This window comes from Moschus berezovskii, chromosome X (assembly GCF_049115385.1).
Source record: "Moschus berezovskii isolate FMDL1 chromosome X, NW_MosBer_1.0, whole genome shotgun sequence".
In the NCBI taxonomy this organism is placed as follows: Eukaryota; Metazoa; Chordata; class Mammalia; order Artiodactyla; family Moschidae; genus Moschus; species Moschus berezovskii.
In genome coordinates, this window is record NC_142488.1 from 110,744,400 (window position 1) to 110,764,969 (window position 20,570).

Below are 20,570 nucleotides of genomic sequence, written 5' to 3' on the forward strand. Positions count from 1 at the left end.
TGCATTCATTTTCCAGTTGGCAACTTCCATTACATTAGCAGAGTAACCACTAAGTTGTCTTCTATTTTCTAAAAGGTTTTTCCTGTCACTATCTGTATCGCTCAGAATCTTATAGATACAGAAGCTGAGTTTAGGGAGTAGATAAAATTCACCTGTCAGACCAAACTGAGATTGGTCCTTGGCTCTTTGTTCCCCCATTTGAGCCTGAGTCTCCAGCCTGAACTTACCTCTTTTGTGGGCACAACTGGGGAACAGAAAAATGGCAAGAGTTCTACGGCTCATAATATAACTAGTCTGAAGGGTTTCCCTACTCACAGTTCCCTTTATTTAATGCAAGTTAAGCCTCACTGTTAAACGATACATTCTGAAACTCTGCAACTGGGCATGCTGCCTACCACAACACAGCGTCACAACTGTGATGGCACCAGGGTGGCCTGAGGATTGGCTTGATGAAACAGGGAAGGTTCAATCACCACCCTTATTATTTCTGGCCTTCTTCCATCCTTACACCAGATCATTTGTTCCTACCATCCCTATGAAGCTGATCTTGCCTGGCTGCAAGATTTTAAAACACCAAAGACAAAATTACGAGTGATTACTTATAGGTATATCAGAATATGTATTTATGTAGACAAGCACTGGAAAGGAACACAGAATACTAAAGACAATTGATGGGGTAAAACTGTGGGTAATTTTTCTTTCTTCTTCAACTGTTACATTTGTGAAATAAATTGAAAAGGAGGGAAAATCTTATCAGAGCAACAGGTGAGGAGGTGGGAGAACTAGGTAGGTCTCCTTGGAAAACAAAAAAATATATTTCAAATACAACAGCCTTCCCATTTGACTTATGGCTCAGGTGACTAAAACACACTTTGAAGCAGTAACTCTAATGGGCTGAAAATAAAATACTCTTAGTCCTTTTATTCTTCCCTCCTCTTTCCCAAAGAATATGCTACTGAAGCTATTCTTTGGCAGATCTTTCCTAAAAAAATCTTAATGAAAAATATGATAAATTTCTGAAATAAATTAATATATTTTCTTTCATTTACTCAATAAGCATTTATTGAGTATCTACTCTGTGGAGGAGACAGGAGAATCCAATGGAAATTCATAATATTCACATATCACAAAATAGTTACATTTAGGGGGAAGGATGGGGGTAAGGGTTAGGGAATTTGGAATTGACACATATACACTGCTATATTTAATAATGGATAACCAACAAGGACTACTGTATAGCACAGGGAACTCTGCTCAATGTTATGTGGCAGGCAATTGGAGGGGAATTTGGGGAAGAATGAATACATGTTTATGTATGGCTGAGCCCCTTTGCTGTCCACCTAAAACTATCACAACATTGTTAATCAGCTATAGTCCAATACAAAATAAAAAGTTGTTAACATCTGTTGCATTTAAACTACCTTGCCTACTGAATGAAAATCAGAGAACAACCCCATTCAGTCTCTAGGAACTGGTAACAAAAACTAATGTTCTTAGAGAACAAAATTTTTAAAAAATGTGGCACCCTTTTGCACAGTTTGTGGCATCTCAATTCCCTGACAAGGGATTGTACTTGGGCCCTCGGCAGTGAAAGCATGGAGTCCTCACCACTGGACTATTGGGGAATTCCTGAGAATAAAATTTTTAAATGGGAAATAAAAATTTACATTTTATTACACAGGGAAATGGACAGATTATGACTCAAATTTGGGACCTAGTTTCAACTTTTGGAAAGAATAGATTTATTAGGCTAGGCAACAATGACAACAAATCACAATCATTCCAAATTCAGGCATCAGAAATGTTGCCACGCGCCAACTGGCTGTTTAGTTCATTAATTGTGGGTTAAAGGTAGACATTTTCCTAGAATATATGTTAAGCAGTAAATTTTTTATCTAATAAAGTATATCAAGTATACTTTCACTGTTTTATTTTAAAACTTAAAAAAATACTTTCAACTATTATAATACTGGAGTGGGTTGCCATTCCCTTCTCCAGAGGATCTTCCTGACCCAGGGATCGAACCCAGGTCTTCTGCATTGCAGGCAGACTCTTTACCATCTGAGTCATCTGGGAAGTTAGTTTATAAGGAGAGAGGTCATTTTATAACAGCAGAGTCTAAAATTCCCCATCATTCAGATAATTTAAACTTATTTTAGGTACATAATAATGCAGTTCAAAACAACCTTAACAAAAACAGCCAAAACTACTATCCCCTCCCCGCTTCCCTCCTACGTCTTAACAACTAAACTTTAACAAAAGGAGGGAAGAAAAAGATCATGATCTCATAATCCCAGAATTTTTCACTTTCCCCAATAGTAGCCGTAAAAAAGTGATAAAGTGAGAAGTTAACCTGAATGACAGATGTAAAAAAGAAACTAAAAAGTTTAAGAATATTTAAAATGAAATCTGCATGTTACATGAAGTACAGACTTAAAAAAATTTTAATACCACATTATCTTCATCCTTATGACACAATGAAGTTAAAACAATGATTCATTATATTTTTCCTTATTAAACTCCTGATTATTATTGATTCCTATTCATTTATAGTGTTCAAATAATGATCTAAACACAATTCAGATGGAAATAATGTACTTAAATTTACACGATAGGCTTCCCAATATTTTATATTTGAAAAAGCCATTCTTAAGTAACCTGTTAAGAATTTTAAACCTAATGCTCACATTTTCAATTCAGTAAGTCTGTAGGTTAGTTTGCTGTTTGGCTTGTTGGTTGGTTTTGGGGTGGAGGTAGGGACTAAAATCAAAATACATTATTTCCAGAGCAGACAACATATTGTAATATACAAGTCAATCTTCAAATTCTAGATTTGCTTTTTTCAGCCATGCCTTCTTTCTGTTAACAAAAGTGGCCTCCTGTATGTTTCTGTCAAGTCCCTTTATGACATTCAACATAGAGGAATGGTAACGTCCCACAAGTTCAGTTGGGGTGGGCATCATGTAGAACTCGTGGCAGCACTGTCCCATAATGCAACAATTTAGTTCATTTTACCAGCACTTTCTCGCAATGCCTCCTCCCCCAACACAGTCGAATTTCACTCATAATTTGGATTTTTAAAACCAGAAAGTTGTTTTGGTTAATCCAAAATAACCCAAAGAGCTTGCTAAAGTTATATCAATACGCAGCTTTTTTATAGGACTGAAAGAATTAAATAGAAGGCACAGTAGCACTGTAAAGCTTTTTCAGATCATAATCTTTTTGTGTGTGTATATATGGAACCCAAACTTTCTTTTTGTTGTTAAAAACATCTGATGAACAATCAGAAAATCCTTATTTGTCCTCTTTCCCTTTAGTTTTTCTGTATACCATCTCTCGAAAACTGGCCAGGATCTTGTTTTCTCTCTTTCGTCTCTCTTCTTGGTTAAAGGATGCAAGGGCTCTCTTCTCATCAGCACTATAGATCTGGTTCTCTTTTCGCAGACGCACAGCTTCCATTCGGCGATGCCTGGAGATAATTGTATTTTTGGCTTAATTTCTCAGTAATTATTCTCATAGTGTTTCCTCACTAATCCTTTCCTAATACAGAGTAGTCAATTTAAAATGGTGACAAATAGAAACTTTCGCTAATGGGTTAGATTTTCCAAGGATCATTCATTTTATCCGCTGACATGTCCTTTGATTAATTTTTAGTATGTAAATAATGATCTCTGAGGTTCTGTCAATAAAGTTATTAATTTCGAATTCTAAGGGCATAAGTCTAGTTCTGTTGTTTCCAGTAAGACAAGCAAACAGGCAAATTATTAAACTTCCTAAGTGGTATGCAGACTTGATAGTAGGACAGATAAGATTTAAGTTGTCACCTAGCTGGTAGAACTTCTTCAGAGTTCTAATTCATCCTATAACCAAAAGAACTAGGTTTAAATATACAACTGAATCTTTGGATGTTTTGTGGGTAGATTTAACTTCCTTAGAATCCAGTAGCAGCTCACAGAAAAGAAAGAAGGGATTTTAGCCCAAGGGCCAAATCAGGAAAGTATAGGCTCTGAGGCAGAGGGAAACTCTTAGATCGTCTCCACTAGGTCTGCTTATTTAGAAGGAAAACTTCACGAAAACCTGCTGCTTTTATGTGTATGTACGCAAGCCTACACAATCAATTACAGATGAAGCTTGAACTATGCCTAGGAAAACACAGCAATCTGAGTAAGGCGAAGATGGGAGACTCATTTCAGGTTAGTGTGAAGGTGGGGGTGTGGCAGGTCAAGGAGTCAAGGAGATGACAATGTGTTTAGGTTGCTCAGGGTACAGTGAGTAGAGGAATTGATCTGGAACAGAAAGTGCTATATGAATAATGCTGTAGTAAACATCCATATACACATCTCCCAGTACATAGGAAAGATCCTCTTGGGTACACAGGTATGGAACTGCTGGGTCATAAAATATGTGAATGCTCAACTTTCCAAGACAACATCAGACTGTTTTCCAGAATGGCTGTTATCAATGTATACCACCACTAGCAATACTTAAGAGATCATATAGACCCACATCCTATCAAATGCTTGCAGTTGTTAGAACTTTGAACTTCTATCGAATGGGTGTAAAACCATATGTCCATAAGTTGATCTCCATTTCCAATGATTATGAACATCTTTTTTAGTTTAGTTCAGTTCAGTTGCTCAGTCGTGTCCGACTCTTTGCAACCCCAAGGACCGCAGCATGCCAGGCCTCCTATCCATCACCAACTGTCGGAGTCTACCCAAACCCATGTCCATTGAGTGGGTGATGCCATCCAACCATCTCATCCTCTGTTGTCCCCTTCTCCTGCCCTCAATCTTTCCCAGCATCAGGGTCTTCTCAAATGAGTCAGCTCTTTGCATGAGGTGGCCAAAGTATTGGAGTTTCAGCTTCAACATCATTCCTTCCAATGAACACCCAGGACTGATCTCCTTCAGGATGGACTCGTTGGATCTCCTTGCAGTCCAAGGGACTCTCAAGAGTCTTCTCCAACACCACAGTCCAAAAGCAACAACTCTTCGGTGCTCAGCTTTCTTTATAGTCCAACTCTCACATCCATACATGACTACTGGAAAAAACCACAGCCTTGACTAGATGGACCTTTGTTGACAAAGTAATGTCTCCGCTTTTTAATATGCTGTCTAGGTTGGTCATAACTTTCCTTCCAAGGAGTAAGTGTCTTTTAATTTCATGGCTGCAATCACTATCTGCAGTGATTTTGGAGCCCCGAAAAATAAAGTCTGACACTGTTTCCACTGTTTCCCCATCTATTTCCCATGAAGTGATGGGACCAGGTGCCATGATCTTAGTTTTCTGAATATTGAGCTTTAAGCCAACTTTTTCACTCTCCTCTTTCACTTTCATCAAGAGGCTTTTTAGTTCCTCTTCACTTTCTGCCATAAGGGTGGTGTCATCTGCATATCTGAGGTTATTGATATTTCTCCCAGCAATCTTGATTCCAGCTTGTGCTTCATCCAGCCCAGTGTTTCTTATGATGTACTCTACATATAAGTTAAAAAAGCAGGGTGACAATATACAGCCTTGACGTACTCCTTTTCCTATTTGGAACCAGTCTGTTGTTCCATGTCCAGTTCTAACTGTTGCTTCCTGACCTGCACACAGATTTCTCAAGAGGCAGGTCAGGTGGTCTGGTATTCCCATCTCCTTCAGAATGTTCCACAGTTTATTGTGATCCACACAGTCAAAGGGTTTGGCATAGTCAATAAAGCAGAAATAGATGTTTTTCTGGAACTCCCTTGCTTTTTCCATGATCCAGCGGATGTTGGCAATTTGATCTCTGGTTCCTCTGCCTTTGTTAAAACCAGCCTGAACATCTGGAAGTTCACGAATTGCTGTGTTCACGAATTGTTGAAGCCTGGCTTGGAGAATTTTGAGCAATACTTTACTAGCGTGTGAGATAAGTGCAATTGTGCGGTAGTTTGAGCATTCTTTGGCATTGCCTTTCTTTGGGATTGGAATGAAGACTGACCTTTTCCAGTCCTGTGGCCACTGCTGAGTTTTCCAAATTTGCTGACATATTGAGTGCAGCACTTTCACAGCATCATCTTTCAGGATTTGAAATAGCTCAACTGGAATTCCATCACCTCCACTAGCGTTGTTCATAGTGATGCTTCCTAAGGCCCACTTGACTTCACATTCCAGGATGTCTGGCTCTAGCTGAGTGTGAGTGATCAGACCATTGTGATAATCTGGGTTGTGAAGATCTTTTTTGTACAGTTCTTTTGTGTATTCTTGCCACCTCTTCTTAATATCTTTTGCTTCCATTAGGTCCATACTATTTCTGTCCTTTATTGAACCCATCTTTGCATGAAATGTTCACTTGGTATCTCTAATTTTCTTGACGAGATCTCTAGTCTTTCCCATTCTATTGTTTTCCTCTATTTCTTTGCACTGATCACTGAGGAAGGCTTTCTTATCTCTCCTTGCTCTTCTTTGGAACTCTGCATTCAAATGGGTATATCTTTCCTTTTCTCCTTTGCTTTTCACTTCTCTTCTTTTCACAGCTATTTGTAAAGCCTCCTCAGACAGCCATTTTGCTTTTTTGCATTTCTTTTTCTTGGGGATGGTCTTGATTCCTGTCTCCTGTACAATGTCACGAACCTCCGTCCATAGTTCATCAGGCACTCTGTCTATCAGATCTAGTCCCTTAAATCTATTTCTCACTTCCACTGTATAGTCATAAGGGATTTGATTTAGGTCATACCTGAATGGTCTAGTGTTTTCCCCACTTTCTTCAATTTAAGTCTGAATTTGGCAATAAGGAGTTCATGATCTGATCAAGAACATGAACATCTTTTTATGTATTGCCATTTATTTTTTTTCTTATGACAAATGCCTGTTTGTGTCATTTTCTCACTTTCCTTTTGTTTACAGAAATTCTTTAAATACTCTCAGTACTGACTCTTTGTCAGTTGTGTGTATTACAAGATCTTATCCCAGCTTGGAACTTGTCTTTTCACTTATTTTAAGATGTTCTGATGGACAAAAGTTGTTGCTTTTACCTCAGGTAAAGTTATCAATATATTATTGTGTGGTTGGTGCATTTTTTGTTCTTTAAGAAATACTTCCCCACCCCAAGATCTAATAGATATCTGTTCATATTCTATACTAAGAGTAATGAAGTTGTTTTTGACATTTAAGTCCATAATCTAGCTACACTGACTTTTAAATACAGTGATAAAGGGTTCTACTTTCATTTTTCTCCATACAGGTGACCATTTTCTTCCTGCTCCATTTACTGCCTAGTTCCTTCTTTCCCCACTGATTGGAGAAAGCAGCTCTTTCATGTAATGAAGTTCCATACATGCATAACTCTACCAGGCTCTGTATTTTATTCCACTGAACAGTTCATTTGTTTCCCTACTCTTTCTGAAGTGAAGTGATGCAAGCTTCATAATAAGCTCTCATATCAGTAGGAAAAATCACCTTCCTGCTCTTCTTCAGAAATGAGACGGCTACTCTTGGCCCTTTAGTCTAACATTTTAATTTTGCAAGAACTGGTAATTCTACAGTATTGCCTTCCTATTCATGAACATGATATATCTCCATTTATTTAGGTCTTCTTAAATGTCTCAGTGTTTTATAGTTTTGCCTGTAAAGATCTTAGACTTCTTTTGTTAAGATTTACTCCTAAGTCCTTCATATTCTCTGATGATACTGTTATAATAAATGTTTTCCTTTCATTTAATTGTATTTTCTAGTTGTTTGTTGCTGGTACACAGAAATGCAATTGATTTTTGTGTATTAACTTTATATCTAACCATTTGTTAAACATTCCTTAGGATTTTCTATCATTCACAAAAAGTGACAGTGTTACATCCTTTGTTCCAATTCTTGTGCCTCTCATTTCTTTTTCTTGTCTTATTGGTTCTTAGATATAATGTTTTCAAATGTCAGTCCTCAGAATTCCAAGATTCTGAAGATGCTTCAGGGGTCCTGCAAATATTTGCTCACTTTTAAAAGTTTATGAAGTTTTAGATAGGGAACACATGTACACCCGGGGCAGATTCATGTCAATGTATGGCAAAACCAATACAATAATGTAAAGTAATTAGCCTCCAATTAAAATAAATAAATTAAAAAAAAGTTTATGAAGTTTTAAAATTCAGTTTGATCTTGGTATTAACCCTATTAGTTCACTCTCCTTGTTCTTCCTGCTATTTTGCTTTTTCTTCCCCATTTTATATTCCTTTTCTCACACTGAAACTGACCTCTGTCATATCCTTTTTAACTCTTCATTCTCAGTGTCCAGAGGACTAGAGAGTCCATGTTCTCCACAGAGAACTAGAGGCAAACTCAGAAACTTTTACTGTCTTACTAAAATGCTTTCTTAACTACCAGAATGCCACAATGCTCATGGGGCACTGATAAGTAACTGAATTTAATTATCTCCTCCAGAAGATAAACTATCTGTATCAAACTATGAACTAGAAAAGGACACTGGAAAGACTAGTTCTTTGAAGCTGGAGATACAATTGAGTTGCATACCACTTGGAATTTTAGACAACTATATTTGTACCAATTAAACCAATAACAAACCAACATTTATACTCTACTTTTCGTTAGAAATGGACACTTAACGAAAATATATCACCAAAATATAATTTTGGTAGTTATAAAGGAAACTGACCTCATTGCCAAGAACATACCTGCTACCACTCATTACATAACCTGAACATTCAAATGATGCAATTTCTTCACTTGTCAAGCCAATTTCACCTCTTCGTGGGATACGTTTTCCAGCTTTTACATATTCAGCCATAGCTGCACCTTCACCGGGTAACAGAGCATGCCCATAGCTACAAAGTAATATAGAATTAAGAAAAGGTTCATTATAAAAGAAAGCACAAAAAACATTTCTCTCAGAAAACAGTAGGAGTAAGAGTTGCTGGGCAGCATGCTGGGAAGCCTAATGTAAATTACCTTAATTTAATTAGGGAACACTGCACTGTGACCTATACAACTAACCCAGAAATGCAGAGATACTTTGGAAGAATAAAAGGACTGATGTTAGTGAGCATATATTCATGGTTTACAATTATGGATTAATTTTCCCTACAGCTATTGTCTTTATTGCTTCTGCCTCCAGTGAATTCCTTTTCCCTTTAAATACAAAGTAGAGAAATCATATATCTCAAATTAACATATTTTTTAGACTTATAGCCAATAATAATGCTATACAGTAACAGTTCGCTATTAACTTTCATTCAAGGGGACTTTGAAAACTACCATCCTGGGACTTCCCTGGTGGTCCAATAGCTAAGACCCCACGTTCCCAGTGCAGGGGGCCTGGGTTCAATCCCTGGTCAGGGAACTAAACCCCAAATGCCACAACTAAGACCTAGTACACTTGAAGAAAAAATTTTTAAAAGCAGAAACAAAAACTACCACCCCTTCATTCAATTCACTAAATTCTTCATATCTATTAAACTCAAAGCTTGTAATATACAGTAAAAATAAGCTCTATTCTTGTGGAATTTATATATTAATAAGGATATAACACTAATACAATGTAGAATATATATTACAACGCACAAAAGAAAACGCTGTGAGTACTAAAGAATTAAAGAGGGGTAGGAATCACACCAACACGTGGAGGGAAGGTATTGGGAATCAGCACATGCCCCTCCATTTGAAAAAGGCTTTGAGAAATGTTAAGGATTTTAACAGGAAGGAATTGGAATTAGTGAAGAAACCAGGACTGGGAAAAGAAGGGAAGGCGTGTTGGAGGAAGAAGTAAGGTGAAAGTGCACAGAAACTTTGGGTCTAAATCAGGGAGTAGTGAAAGATATACTTGGAAGAGTAAGTTAGGACCATACTTTTGGGAAGGCACTTTAGAGATTATAAACATGCTCTTACTTACTTCAGAGGTTTATCGTCTTGAGAGGCAAGTGTTTTGGGAGCCTCTGGGCCAATCAAATCTGAGGGTTCTTCAGGCTCTGCAGGAAAGATATTCAGAAACATGTTCACATTTCGACTAATCAGTTAATTCAGTGTTTTATCTGTTCTGAAGTCAAAGTCTATCAGAAGAACCTACTTGATCGATCCTTCCAGGGATTCTCCAGAAACTCTTCTTGGGACTCTTTAGAACTTGAGTCACTGGAATCTTTTCTGCTCTTCTTAGATTTCTTTTTCTTATATTTCTTCCTGCATTGATAATTTGATATAAATTGATTTAATATTTCTAGGTTAATGGGCATCTTACTTTTTCAAGGCAACGGAAGACTAATTGAAATGATTTGGATGCTCAGTTTATTCAAATGTGTTAGAGAAGAATTTGTATCAAAAAATTTAACTTATTTAGCAAATCATATTTCACTATAAGCTGGCTCAGACGGTAAAGAATCTGCCTGCAATGCAGGAGACCCAGGTTCGATTCCTGGGTTGAGACGATCCCCTGGAGAAGGGAATGGCAACCCAATCCAGTACTCTTGCCCGGAGAATTCCATGGACAAAGGAGCCTGGCAGGCTACAGTCCATGGGGTCACAAAGAGTCAGATAAGACTGAGTGACAAACACTTTCACTTTCAATGGAACAATAAAATATAGTTCTCATGTTGTAGAAAGATAGCAGAAATAAAGCAGTTTAAGAAAACAGCTCTTACAATTTGAATATCAGTAATTTTCAGTATAATGGATTAAAACACATCAAATATATTTGAATCCTTGGGCTCATGATGATAAAAACCTCAATTCATTATTTTGAAAACTCATAAAACAAGTAAGCAATTATTCCACACTTTCTATACCAACTATACTTCAGGGTAACCAAATAGTTAATAAGGGTAGGCTTTTCATATAAAATTATTTTACCTAATAAATGAAGAATCATTTTGCAATCCCTAATGAAGTAAGGGACCTAAACAAAGACTATTGATGCAGGTTAATATGACAAAAAGAGATGACCAGACATTATCTGCCTACTGCTGGAAGTACACAGTACTACTTATGAAGTACACAGTACTTCCAAAAACTCAAATCTGAACCTTATATCAAGTGTCTAGACCTAACTATCAATCTACAGGAAATATAAAGGACAGAAAGCATGTTAAAAGGACACCACAAGAATATAACCAGCAAAATCCACACTTCAGGAAACCCTCCAGAGCAAATGATGTTGTTTCCTCTACAACTAAACTGCAGGAAGAAAAAGGGAAGGGAAAGCTATCTATTTAAAGAGATGGAAAAGACCTATCAACCAATCACAATTCATGTACATTGTTTAGATTCTAATTTGAGGAAACTATTCGAAAAACTGCTGAGACCTGAATGAAGAATTATTATTAAATATTTTACGTGGATTAATAGTACTGCACTTTTTTTTAAAGAATGCCTATCTTTTAGAGAAACTTGCAGCTTTATGGATGAAATGATATCTGGGACCAGTTTCAAAATAACAGTGGGGGTGGACAGCAGAGACTGTCAATAAGTTGATAATTGTTCAAGCTGTGTGATGGTTACACAGAAGTTCATTATACTATTTTATATAATTGTATATATTTTTGAAATTTTCTATAATAAAAATTAAAGAAAAAAACCAACGATCTGCGTTTCTTCTTCTTTTCCTTTTTCTTGACTTTCTTTGCTCTCCTTTTTGTATCTTCATCTGCAAATTAAAGCATATTATAATTTAAACTCTAAAACCTTAATACTTTTGAGTAGATAAATACCTTATAACTCTTCTATTTGTTGTTACAGAGAATTTAATTCATTCAAACATTTATTGTTAGGAAATGTGCAAGGAATGAGGGACATAGAAATTAAAGCTGCACTAAGTATTTGGTTCTATAGGGTATTATTATTAACTTGATTGCATGAGATAATAGTATCGTGATTAGATAGGAAAATGTCCTTATTGTTTAAAGATGTACACAAAGATATTTAGGGTGGCAGTGTGATATTTGTAATTTACCTTGAATATCTCAACAACAACAACAAAATCCGTATTTTAAGTAAACATGTCAAAATGCTAACAGATGGTACACCTGAGTGACAAGCAAAGCATTAATGACACTACCCCCTTCACTTTTCTGGATGTTTGAGCATCTTCATGATGTGTGTGTTTGGGAGGATGCTTTCCAGGAGCTCAGTCTAGTGGAGGAGACAGAGGGAAGGGGGTGAGTAGAATCTGAGTGACAGGGAATTGGGAGGGGGGGTATTCTGGGCACACAAAGGAGTCTCACTATCAGGCTGGTTTGGAGAGGGTGGGTGAAGAATGGTTGACCATGAAAAGGTGACTCGTAAGCTAGTTCTTTCTAAAGTCAGCTTTATTACAAAAGTAATGCATGTCCATCTATGCAGCGAGTAGGCCAAGCCGCATGCAAGGAGAGACTGGCACTGTAGGCAGCCGGATTCTGTACCACACGGGAGAGTCGGGAGAAAGGACGTGCAGTGTGAGGAGATGAAAGTCATTCTGAGGCTGCACAGGACGCTGCAGGAGAGCGACAGGGTACGTGTGATGAGAGAGCCACAGAAATGTGTCCCCAGAGGAGGCACCCTCTGTCAATCACCAGCCAGGGGAGGGCACCAAAAGACAGCTTTGTTGTGATGCAGCCCCACAAGAAGTGTCTTCTAGAAATCAACTGCTGGCCTGAAGGGTCCCCTATGTTGTGCCTCTTTGAAAATCGCACAAAGCTGCCCACTGAGTGTGAGAATCTCACAAACGAGATGCTCCACTGGGCTGATGCTACCCCTATGGCCTGGTTTGGCACACTTGCCTCACAGACTGACCCCAACTTGATTCTCTGCCGCAGGCCTTGTGCAGCTGCACACAACCACTCTGGAGTCACACCGCTTAGCTCTGAATCCCCACTGTGTGACCTTGGGTGCAGGAGGTACTTATAACCTGCTCAAGTCCTCTGTCTCCCCAGCTCGAAGATGTGTCTGACAGTGACTGTGTGGATTAAACAGCAATAGTGCATATCAGGCACTTAGTAGGGTGCCCGACACAAAGTCAGTGCATGTTCAAAACTCTTGGTTATTATTATTTTAAAGATCTTTTTTCTAGCATAAGCTTTGGACTTCCTTGGTGGCCCAGTGGTTAAGAATCCGCCTGCCAATGCAGGGGAAAAAGGTTCAATCCCTGGTCCGGGAAAACCCCACATGCCAGGGAACAACTAAGCCCATGTGCCACAACCACTGAGCCTGCACGCTCTAGTGTCTGAGCTCCACAAGAGAAGCCACTGCAATGAGAAGCCTGTGTACTGCAATGAACAATAGCCTCCACTTGCCACAACTAGAGAAAACCCCCACGTAGGAACGAAGATCCAGCACAGCCAAAAATAAATAAAAGTAAAATAAACTTTAAGAAGTAAAACTAGTTTTAAAGTAAGGCGGGCAGAATGATATTGGCTTTCTTACCACTGGAGTCTGTCTCAGAATCAGAGTCGCTGTCACTATCATCAGAATACTTCTTGTGTTTTCTTTTAGATGATTTTTTCTTCCTCCTTTTCTTGGATCTTTCTTTTGAATGACTAGACTTCTTCTTCTTTTTTTCTTCTACATAAAATACAAATAAAAATTACTTCTAAAGAAGTATTTCTTTTTAAATTTTTTTTAAAAACTTATTTTGTACTGGGGTATAGCCGATTGACAATGCTGTGATAGTTTAAGGTGAACAGTGAAGGGACTCAGCCATACATATACAAGTATCAGAAGTATTTCTGAGTATCAGTTTTATTGTATTTGAAATACTGAAAAGGAAATGATGACAGGCAATTTGAGTAAAAGTCTAATGTTCAACTATTTATAAACATATTTTTCAAAATTCCTCGATAAAAAGCTCTCAATTAAAAAAATACCTTCTGAAGTAGATGCTGAACTGGTGCTTTTCTTTGGCTCTTCATCCTCTACTGGTGTATGTTCATCAGAGCTGAATTTAAAGAAAATGGTAATAAGAATCAGAAGAGTGTTAAAGGCAACCTACTGAATGTTGTTGTTGTTCAGTCGCTCAGTTGTGTCTGACTCTTTGCAAACCCAGGGACTGCAGCATGGACTGAATGAGAGAAACCATTTGCAAATCATATCCGAGAAGGGATTAATATTTAAAAAAAAAACCCCAAAACATGATGTGATTTTACAAATAAGCAGAGGATCTGAATAGACATTTTTTCAAAGAAGACACACAGATGGCCAATAGGTAATGAAGAGATGTTCAACATCATTAATCCTTGGGGAAATGCAAATCAAAACCACAATAAGATATCACTTCACACCTGTATGGATAAATGTTACCAAGAAGACAAAAGATAACAACTGTTGGTGAGAATATGGAAAAGAGGGAACACTTACACTCTGTTAGTGAGAATATAAAATGGTACGGCTATTATAGAATCCAGAATGGAGGTTCTTCAAGAAATTAAAAATTGAACTTCCATATCACCTAACAATCTCATTTCTGGATATATATCTGACGGAACTGAAATCAATATCTCAAAGAGATATCTGCACTCTCATGCTCACTGCAGCATTACTTACAATAGCCAAAATGTTAAAACAATCAAATATCCATGAATGTATGAATGGATAAAGGAACTATGAGAAAAACACGCATACCCCACAGCAGAATATTATTTATCTTTAAAAAAAAATGAAGCTTGCCATTTTCAACAACATGGACAGCCTGTGAGGGCATTTGCTAAATGAAATTTCAAACAGAGAAAGATAACACATCTCACTTATATGTGAAATCTAAAAAACAAAATCCACCACACACAAGATACGGAGAACAGACTGATGGTTGCCAGAGCGCAGAAGGTGGGGGCAGGGCATGGGTAAAACACATGATGGGGATCAAGAAATACAAACTTCCAGTTATAAAATAAGTAAGTCATGAAAATGTGATGTACACCATGGTGACTGCAGTTAATAATGCTGTATTGCATATCTGACAGTTGATAAGAAACTAAATCTTAGAAGTTCTCATCAAAAGAAAAAACTTTTTATAACTATATATGGTGACGGATGCTAACTAGACATACTATGGTGATCATTTTGTAATATATACAAATATTGAATCATCATGTTATAACATGTCTGAAACTAATATTGTATGTCAAATATATCTCAAAAAATAATAGGGGGTAGGAAAAAACAACAATTTTTTAAGAAGAAAAAAGAACTTTCAGATAATAATGCTTTATCACCCTGTTGCAAATTACAGGTTTACCTGTCAAGCACCTTGTCTCAACTCTAAAGAAAACACAGAAATAGAGCAGAGGGTAGATGCAGCTTCTGAATGGCACCAAAGAGAGAAAAGCCGCAGTCCATAGGGTTGCAAAGAGTTGGACATGACCGAACAACAACACAGAGGAAAAAAAAATAAGGAAAAGGAAAAAGCACTAGGCCTTTAATAATACTGAATACAGGAAACTAAACAGACTCAGTATATTCATTTTTTAAAACTTTTTGTAATGTTAATGTCTGACATTTAATCAGTTACTGGATTGAGCAAAAATAATTCAAAATAATATAAATGTATTTGTTTCAACAGTGAACCCTTCTATGAACAGAAAATTAGCATCCCATGAATTACAATTTAAAGAGAACAATTACCATGCTAAAAGCCACCAGGAGCATGTTTTAATCCTAAGGTATGTTTAATGTTTTTAAAACTCAAGGCATACTAACACATATATATGGAACTTAGAAAGATGCAAATAATAACCCTGTACACGAGACAGCAAAAGAGACACAGATATACAGAACAGTCTTTGGGACTCTGTGGGAGAGCATGAGGGTGGGATGACTTGGGAGAATGACATTGAAACATGTATGTTGTCATATGTGAAACGAATCACCAGTTCAGGGTTGATGCATGTTACAGGATGCTCGGGGCTGGTGTGCGGGGATGACCCAGAGGGAGGATAAAGCGAGGAGGGAGGTGGGAGGGGGGTTCAGGAAGGGGAACTCATGTACACCCGGGGCGGATGCATGTCAATGTATGGCAAAACCAACCAATATAATATTGTAAAATAATTAGCCTCCAATAAAAAAAAAAACAAAAAACCTCAAGGCACAGAATAGCATAAATCACAAGAAAGAGGGAAAAAAAGAGCTGCAGTTAAAGTTCTTCACTTAACAAAAATTTTGACCATAGACTCTGGATTTAAACAAATGTTGCATTCAAAAAATATATATATATATATATTTAAAATTTATTTTTATTAATTAAAGGATAATTGCTTTACAATATTGTGTTGGTTTCTACCATATAAAAGATGTATTTTTTAATCACTTACTCTGGTTCTGGATTCTTCGGAGAAAGTCCCCACACTTCAGGAGCTCCCAATTCTCCAATCCTCTCTCTCTCACTTAGTCTCCTAGAAGAGACAGGCAGGTAAACTGTTTACTAAATGTATTATAAGATTCAAAGGGGTCCAGTTAAGTCCTGTTTCCCTCTACATTTTAAACTTTAAACGAATAAAATCTTCGTTTAAACTCAGGAACTTCTCTGCCAGTCCAGTGGTTAAGACACTGTGCTACCACTGCAGTGATACAGGTTTGATCCCTGGTTCAGGCACTAAGATCCCACATGCCACAAGAGATGGCCAAAAATTTTTTTTTAAAAAGTAAACTCAACATTAGGATCTAATGTTCTGATGTATCTGATGTTCTATCAAATAGTACAAACTACAGACAGCCCGGTAGGCCTGGCCAGAGATTTAGCCTGGGAGGCTGTCCAGTGTGTCATTTCCAGTACATGCATCCCACAGCTCCCAATTGCTCATTTCGTCATCTGCAATATGTGACAAAAATTGTCTTACATTTGAAAATAACTTCATTTGTTTATGTATCCTTATGAAAGTAAAGAGAATTCTCTACTTATGACAAGGTCAAACCTTCGTTTTCAAGAAGTCAGGAATTAATGAAGAAAATAAAAATGAAGCATTAGAAGTAGAAAATAAAGGGAGCTCTGAAAGTAAAAGTAAAGTTTTATATGACAAAAATTTACTCAATGAGATATAGCATTTGTTTTCTGTTTTTCCCCTAATTCTTTTTTCAAAAAGGAGTAAATTCTCTATCTACCCTTGGAAGACAAAATTATTTTGTTTGTGATTTCTTAATTTTTGATATTCCTTATAAACACATAAACAATACACAACAAAAACTAAGGTTTACTTCTTCAAACTTCAGCTGCTGTGACTCCACTTGTTTAAAAAGAGCCTTACTAAAGAAATAAAATCCTTTTGATTTTTTAAAACAAATTATTTTTTTCTTCCTTATTCAGGGGAAAAGGTATAATCGTGCAGAGTCAGACTGAGGTTTCCTACTAGAAGTAACGTAAAATCTAATAGAGGACATATTTATAGCTAAACTTTGAATACATACATACAGGATGAAGAATGCTTGACAGGCTAAAAAGACCAAGCAGTAACGTTCTTATCCCTCCTGCCACCCGACTTCATGGATACTTTAAAATTATTTATCTTCTAAATGTACAAATGCAAATTTCATCCAAGGAATTCTGACATCTTTTGGTGAGGAACGTCTAGTATGGAAACTGGATGCTTTTTGATGGACACAGCCTGGGGGTAACTTTCTGGAAATTTTAATTTGGAGAAGTCGGTCTCCAACCTAACTCAGGACTGTTTGTACTGTTTCTGTTCCCATGCACGAAACACTACAGCTAACACTTAAGGGCAATTTATTGTGTTCCAGGCACTAAATCATTCCATCTCTAAAAAGCTGTTGTGCTAATTTTTCCCTTTTAATGGTGAAGAAATGAAACTCAGAGAGGTTAAGTAACTTGCCCAAGGTCACACAAGTATTAAGTAACAAAAGAGGGCTTCAGATTCAGGCAGTCTGATTCTGGAGTCTGTCATCTTAATCACTAGGCTTTAGTGCCTCCCACTTTTGGAAGAAAAAGACTCAAGCTATCTCCCAACTGTTGAAACCTTAACTTGCCCCTCAATGCCTGTTACACTTTTAAATTACTTGTATTTTTAAACACATACAGTATGATCAGTACAGCGCCTGACACACAATTTAACACTCAATAAACATTAGATATTAAGACTTACAAAGCACATAACTGCTATAAATGAAGTATAACCTTTAAAAATAGTGAATCACTATATTATTGTACACCAGTAACTTAAAAACACTGTATATCTACTATACTTCGATTTTTTAAGTAAAAAAAAAATTAAAGCTTACAAAACAATTATAATTCTTTTCCTTTCTCCTTAAACTATTCATTTTCCTCTCCAATACTCACTGTCATTAAAGGAGATCTGATCTCAATCTGACCTCATTTTTCATGGTCAAGATTGAGACCGCTTAAGATCTTTCTCAATGTAGTCCAACCTTACAGTTTAGCAGATCATTTTTTTCTACATTTAGTCAAACATCGTTTCAGAGGTTCTCCTCCCCTCCAATCTAAACCTTAAATCTCTACCTTTCCCAAGTCGCTGCAAAACAACTCCACTCACTTATCCTATTGTCTCAAACCTGTTTGATCATTCAACAAGCAATGGTTGCGCACCTACACAGTGCTCCGCACTGTAAATTTTGTGATCAATACACTGGGCTCTACCAAGGGCTCAGTCTACTGGGGAATGAAAACGTGATCACTAATGACAACGACACAACCAAGTAAATGCTGTAATTCTGGCAGGTCCGAGGCTCATAACCATGCCCGCAACAAGCGAGGAGGCTGGAAGGGATAGCGGGAGGGAGACCGGAGCATTAGATGAAGGACCCGGAGGATGAGCGAAAAACCTAACGATGAAAAGGGATAAATAAGGCGTTATCGTGGGTGGACTGAAGCAAGGGATGAAAACGCGCGCAAGTCAGGGAGAGCGAAATGCGAATAGTCGGGTGCGGAATGAACGATAAATCGGACTCTAAAGGCTGGTGGGCTTGCGAAAGAAAGTGCGTTCATCTCACTCACTTCTGCCGCAAGCTCTCCTCCCTCTCCTTGTCCAGGAGGCTAGGCCACGGCTTGTCGCTCCCGTAGGGGCGTGAGTAGCCGCCATAATAGGCTGACGAGGAGGCAGAAGGGAAAGGGGCGCCGCGCGGTGCGGAGGGCCGCTCTCGAGAGCGTGACCGCGAGCGCGGACGGTAGGACTGGTTTCGGGAGCCTTGACTGGAGCCACTCAGCTGATGGCTGAGGCCATTCCGGTCCCCGGACCGAGAGCAAGAGCGCGAGCGAGAGCGGCGGCCGCGCGGGGAGCGGGAGGATTTGCTAGGCTTAGGGCTCTTCGAAGAACTGCGACGCTTCCCCCCGGAGCTTGAGGCCTCCCACTCCGGGCTGCGGGAGCCAGACACCGGAGCCATCGCTATTGCTGGGTCCCTAAATCCGTGGGTGAAGGGGGCGCTCGCGCGAGCCTGGGAAAATTTTCCGTTGCCCTGGCTCCCAGGACCGGCAGCGGTACCGCCGCCAGAACCTGAGGAACCCTTGTTCCGGGTACGTCGGCAAATTCGTTCCCCAGACCTAGGCGGTTCTACTGACTCAGGGACGGGATGTGTGTAGCCGTGTAAGGAAGCCGGTGAGGTAACAAGGTTTCCTCATCCTTCAGGTTCCGAATGAGGCTGCTCAATTCTAAGCTCTACATGAGACTATACTTTTTTCATCTTTGAGTTGAAAGACCTAAAGGGAAGGACGACAGGCCACAGGATACGTGTCACTGAACAGCTGTATGAACAATAAGTACTGTGTAACTAAAAGTAAGTAAATAAACAATTGTATGTCTATGTATGTATGCATGTAAGTATGAGTTCCCAGGTGGCGCTAGTGGTAAAGAATCCACCTGCCAGTGCAGGAGACAGAAGAGACGTGGGTTCCGTCCCTGGGTCAGGAAGATCCCCTGGAGGAGGGCATGGCAACCCACTCCAGTATTCTTGCCTGGAGAATGCCACGGATAGAGGAACCTGGCGTGCTACAGCCCATAGTGTCGCAAAGATTCGGAAACGACTAAAGTGACTTAGAAGGCACAAACACACACACCGTTTTTTTCTTTCCAATTCCAAGCAAATTAAAGGGGCTTCGTCTAAATTGACAAAACGTGGTCCACTGGAAAAGGGAATGGCAAACAACTTCAGTATTCTTGCCTTGAGAACCCCGTGAACAGCATGAAAAGGCAAAAAGATAGGAGGACACTGAAAGATGAATTCCCCAGGTCAGTAGGTGCTCAATATACTACTAGAGATCAGTGGAGAAATAACTCCAGAAAGAATGAAGAGACAGAGCCAAAGCAAAAACAGCACCCAGTTGTGGATGTGACTGGTGATGGAAGTAAAGTCAGATGCTGTAAAGAACAATACTGCATAGGAACCTGGAATGTTAGGTCCATGAATCAAGGTGACAGAGTCCACATGGGGGTCTCACTGATAAGATGGCTTATTATGTTGACCTTGCAAACAAAGAATAAATCACTGTGATCCTTGATACTGTGGTCCTTGACCAAATTGCCCAAATGGCATCCTGTTATCGCACTGGTACCTATCTTCTCAAAGCTGTGAGACCACCAGATTCCAGACCTCTGACTACGTGACCATCCCTTCAGAGAATTTTTCATTGCTGGGGTATAAGAAGGACTCTATCAGAAGAGAGGACGCTGGTTCTCCTTAAG

General features: G+C 38.5%; 1 protein-coding gene across 1 annotated transcript; it reads right to left on the reverse strand.

Annotated features, from left to right (window-relative positions):
• Nucleotides 1–1,225: 1,225 nt before the first annotated feature.
• Nucleotides 1,226–19,406, reverse strand: NKAP (NFKB activating protein). Its single transcript, XM_055438760.2, has 9 exons — nucleotides 18,890–19,406; nucleotides 16,236–16,316; nucleotides 13,797–13,867; nucleotides 13,357–13,494; nucleotides 11,539–11,602; nucleotides 10,034–10,143; nucleotides 9,860–9,935; nucleotides 8,646–8,795; nucleotides 1,226–3,469 (listed from the first exon to the last, which is right to left on the reverse strand). The coding sequence occupies exons 1-9, from the start codon at nucleotides 19,273–19,275 to the stop codon at nucleotides 3,295–3,297; spliced, it is 1,251 nt and encodes a 416-aa protein (XP_055294735.1). The 5' UTR covers nucleotides 19,276–19,406; the 3' UTR covers nucleotides 1,226–3,294.
• Between the last annotated feature and the right edge of the window lie 1,164 nt (nucleotides 19,407–20,570).

Bases quoted from the DNA above. Each gene is read 5' to 3' on its own strand.
- NKAP (XM_055438760.2), bottom strand. From the start codon at position 19,275: ATGGCTCCGGTGTCTGGCTCCCGCAGCCCGGAGTGGGAGGCCTCAAGC. The intron at 11,603-13,356 runs GTAAGAAAGCCA...TTTAATTTGCAG, and splicing joins TTCTGAGACAGACTCCAGTG to ATGAAGATACAAAAAGGAGA. The intron at 9,936-10,033 runs GTAGGTTCTTCT...TCTTTCCTGCAG, and splicing joins TCCCTGGAAGGATCGATCAA to AGCCTGAAGAACCCTCAGAT.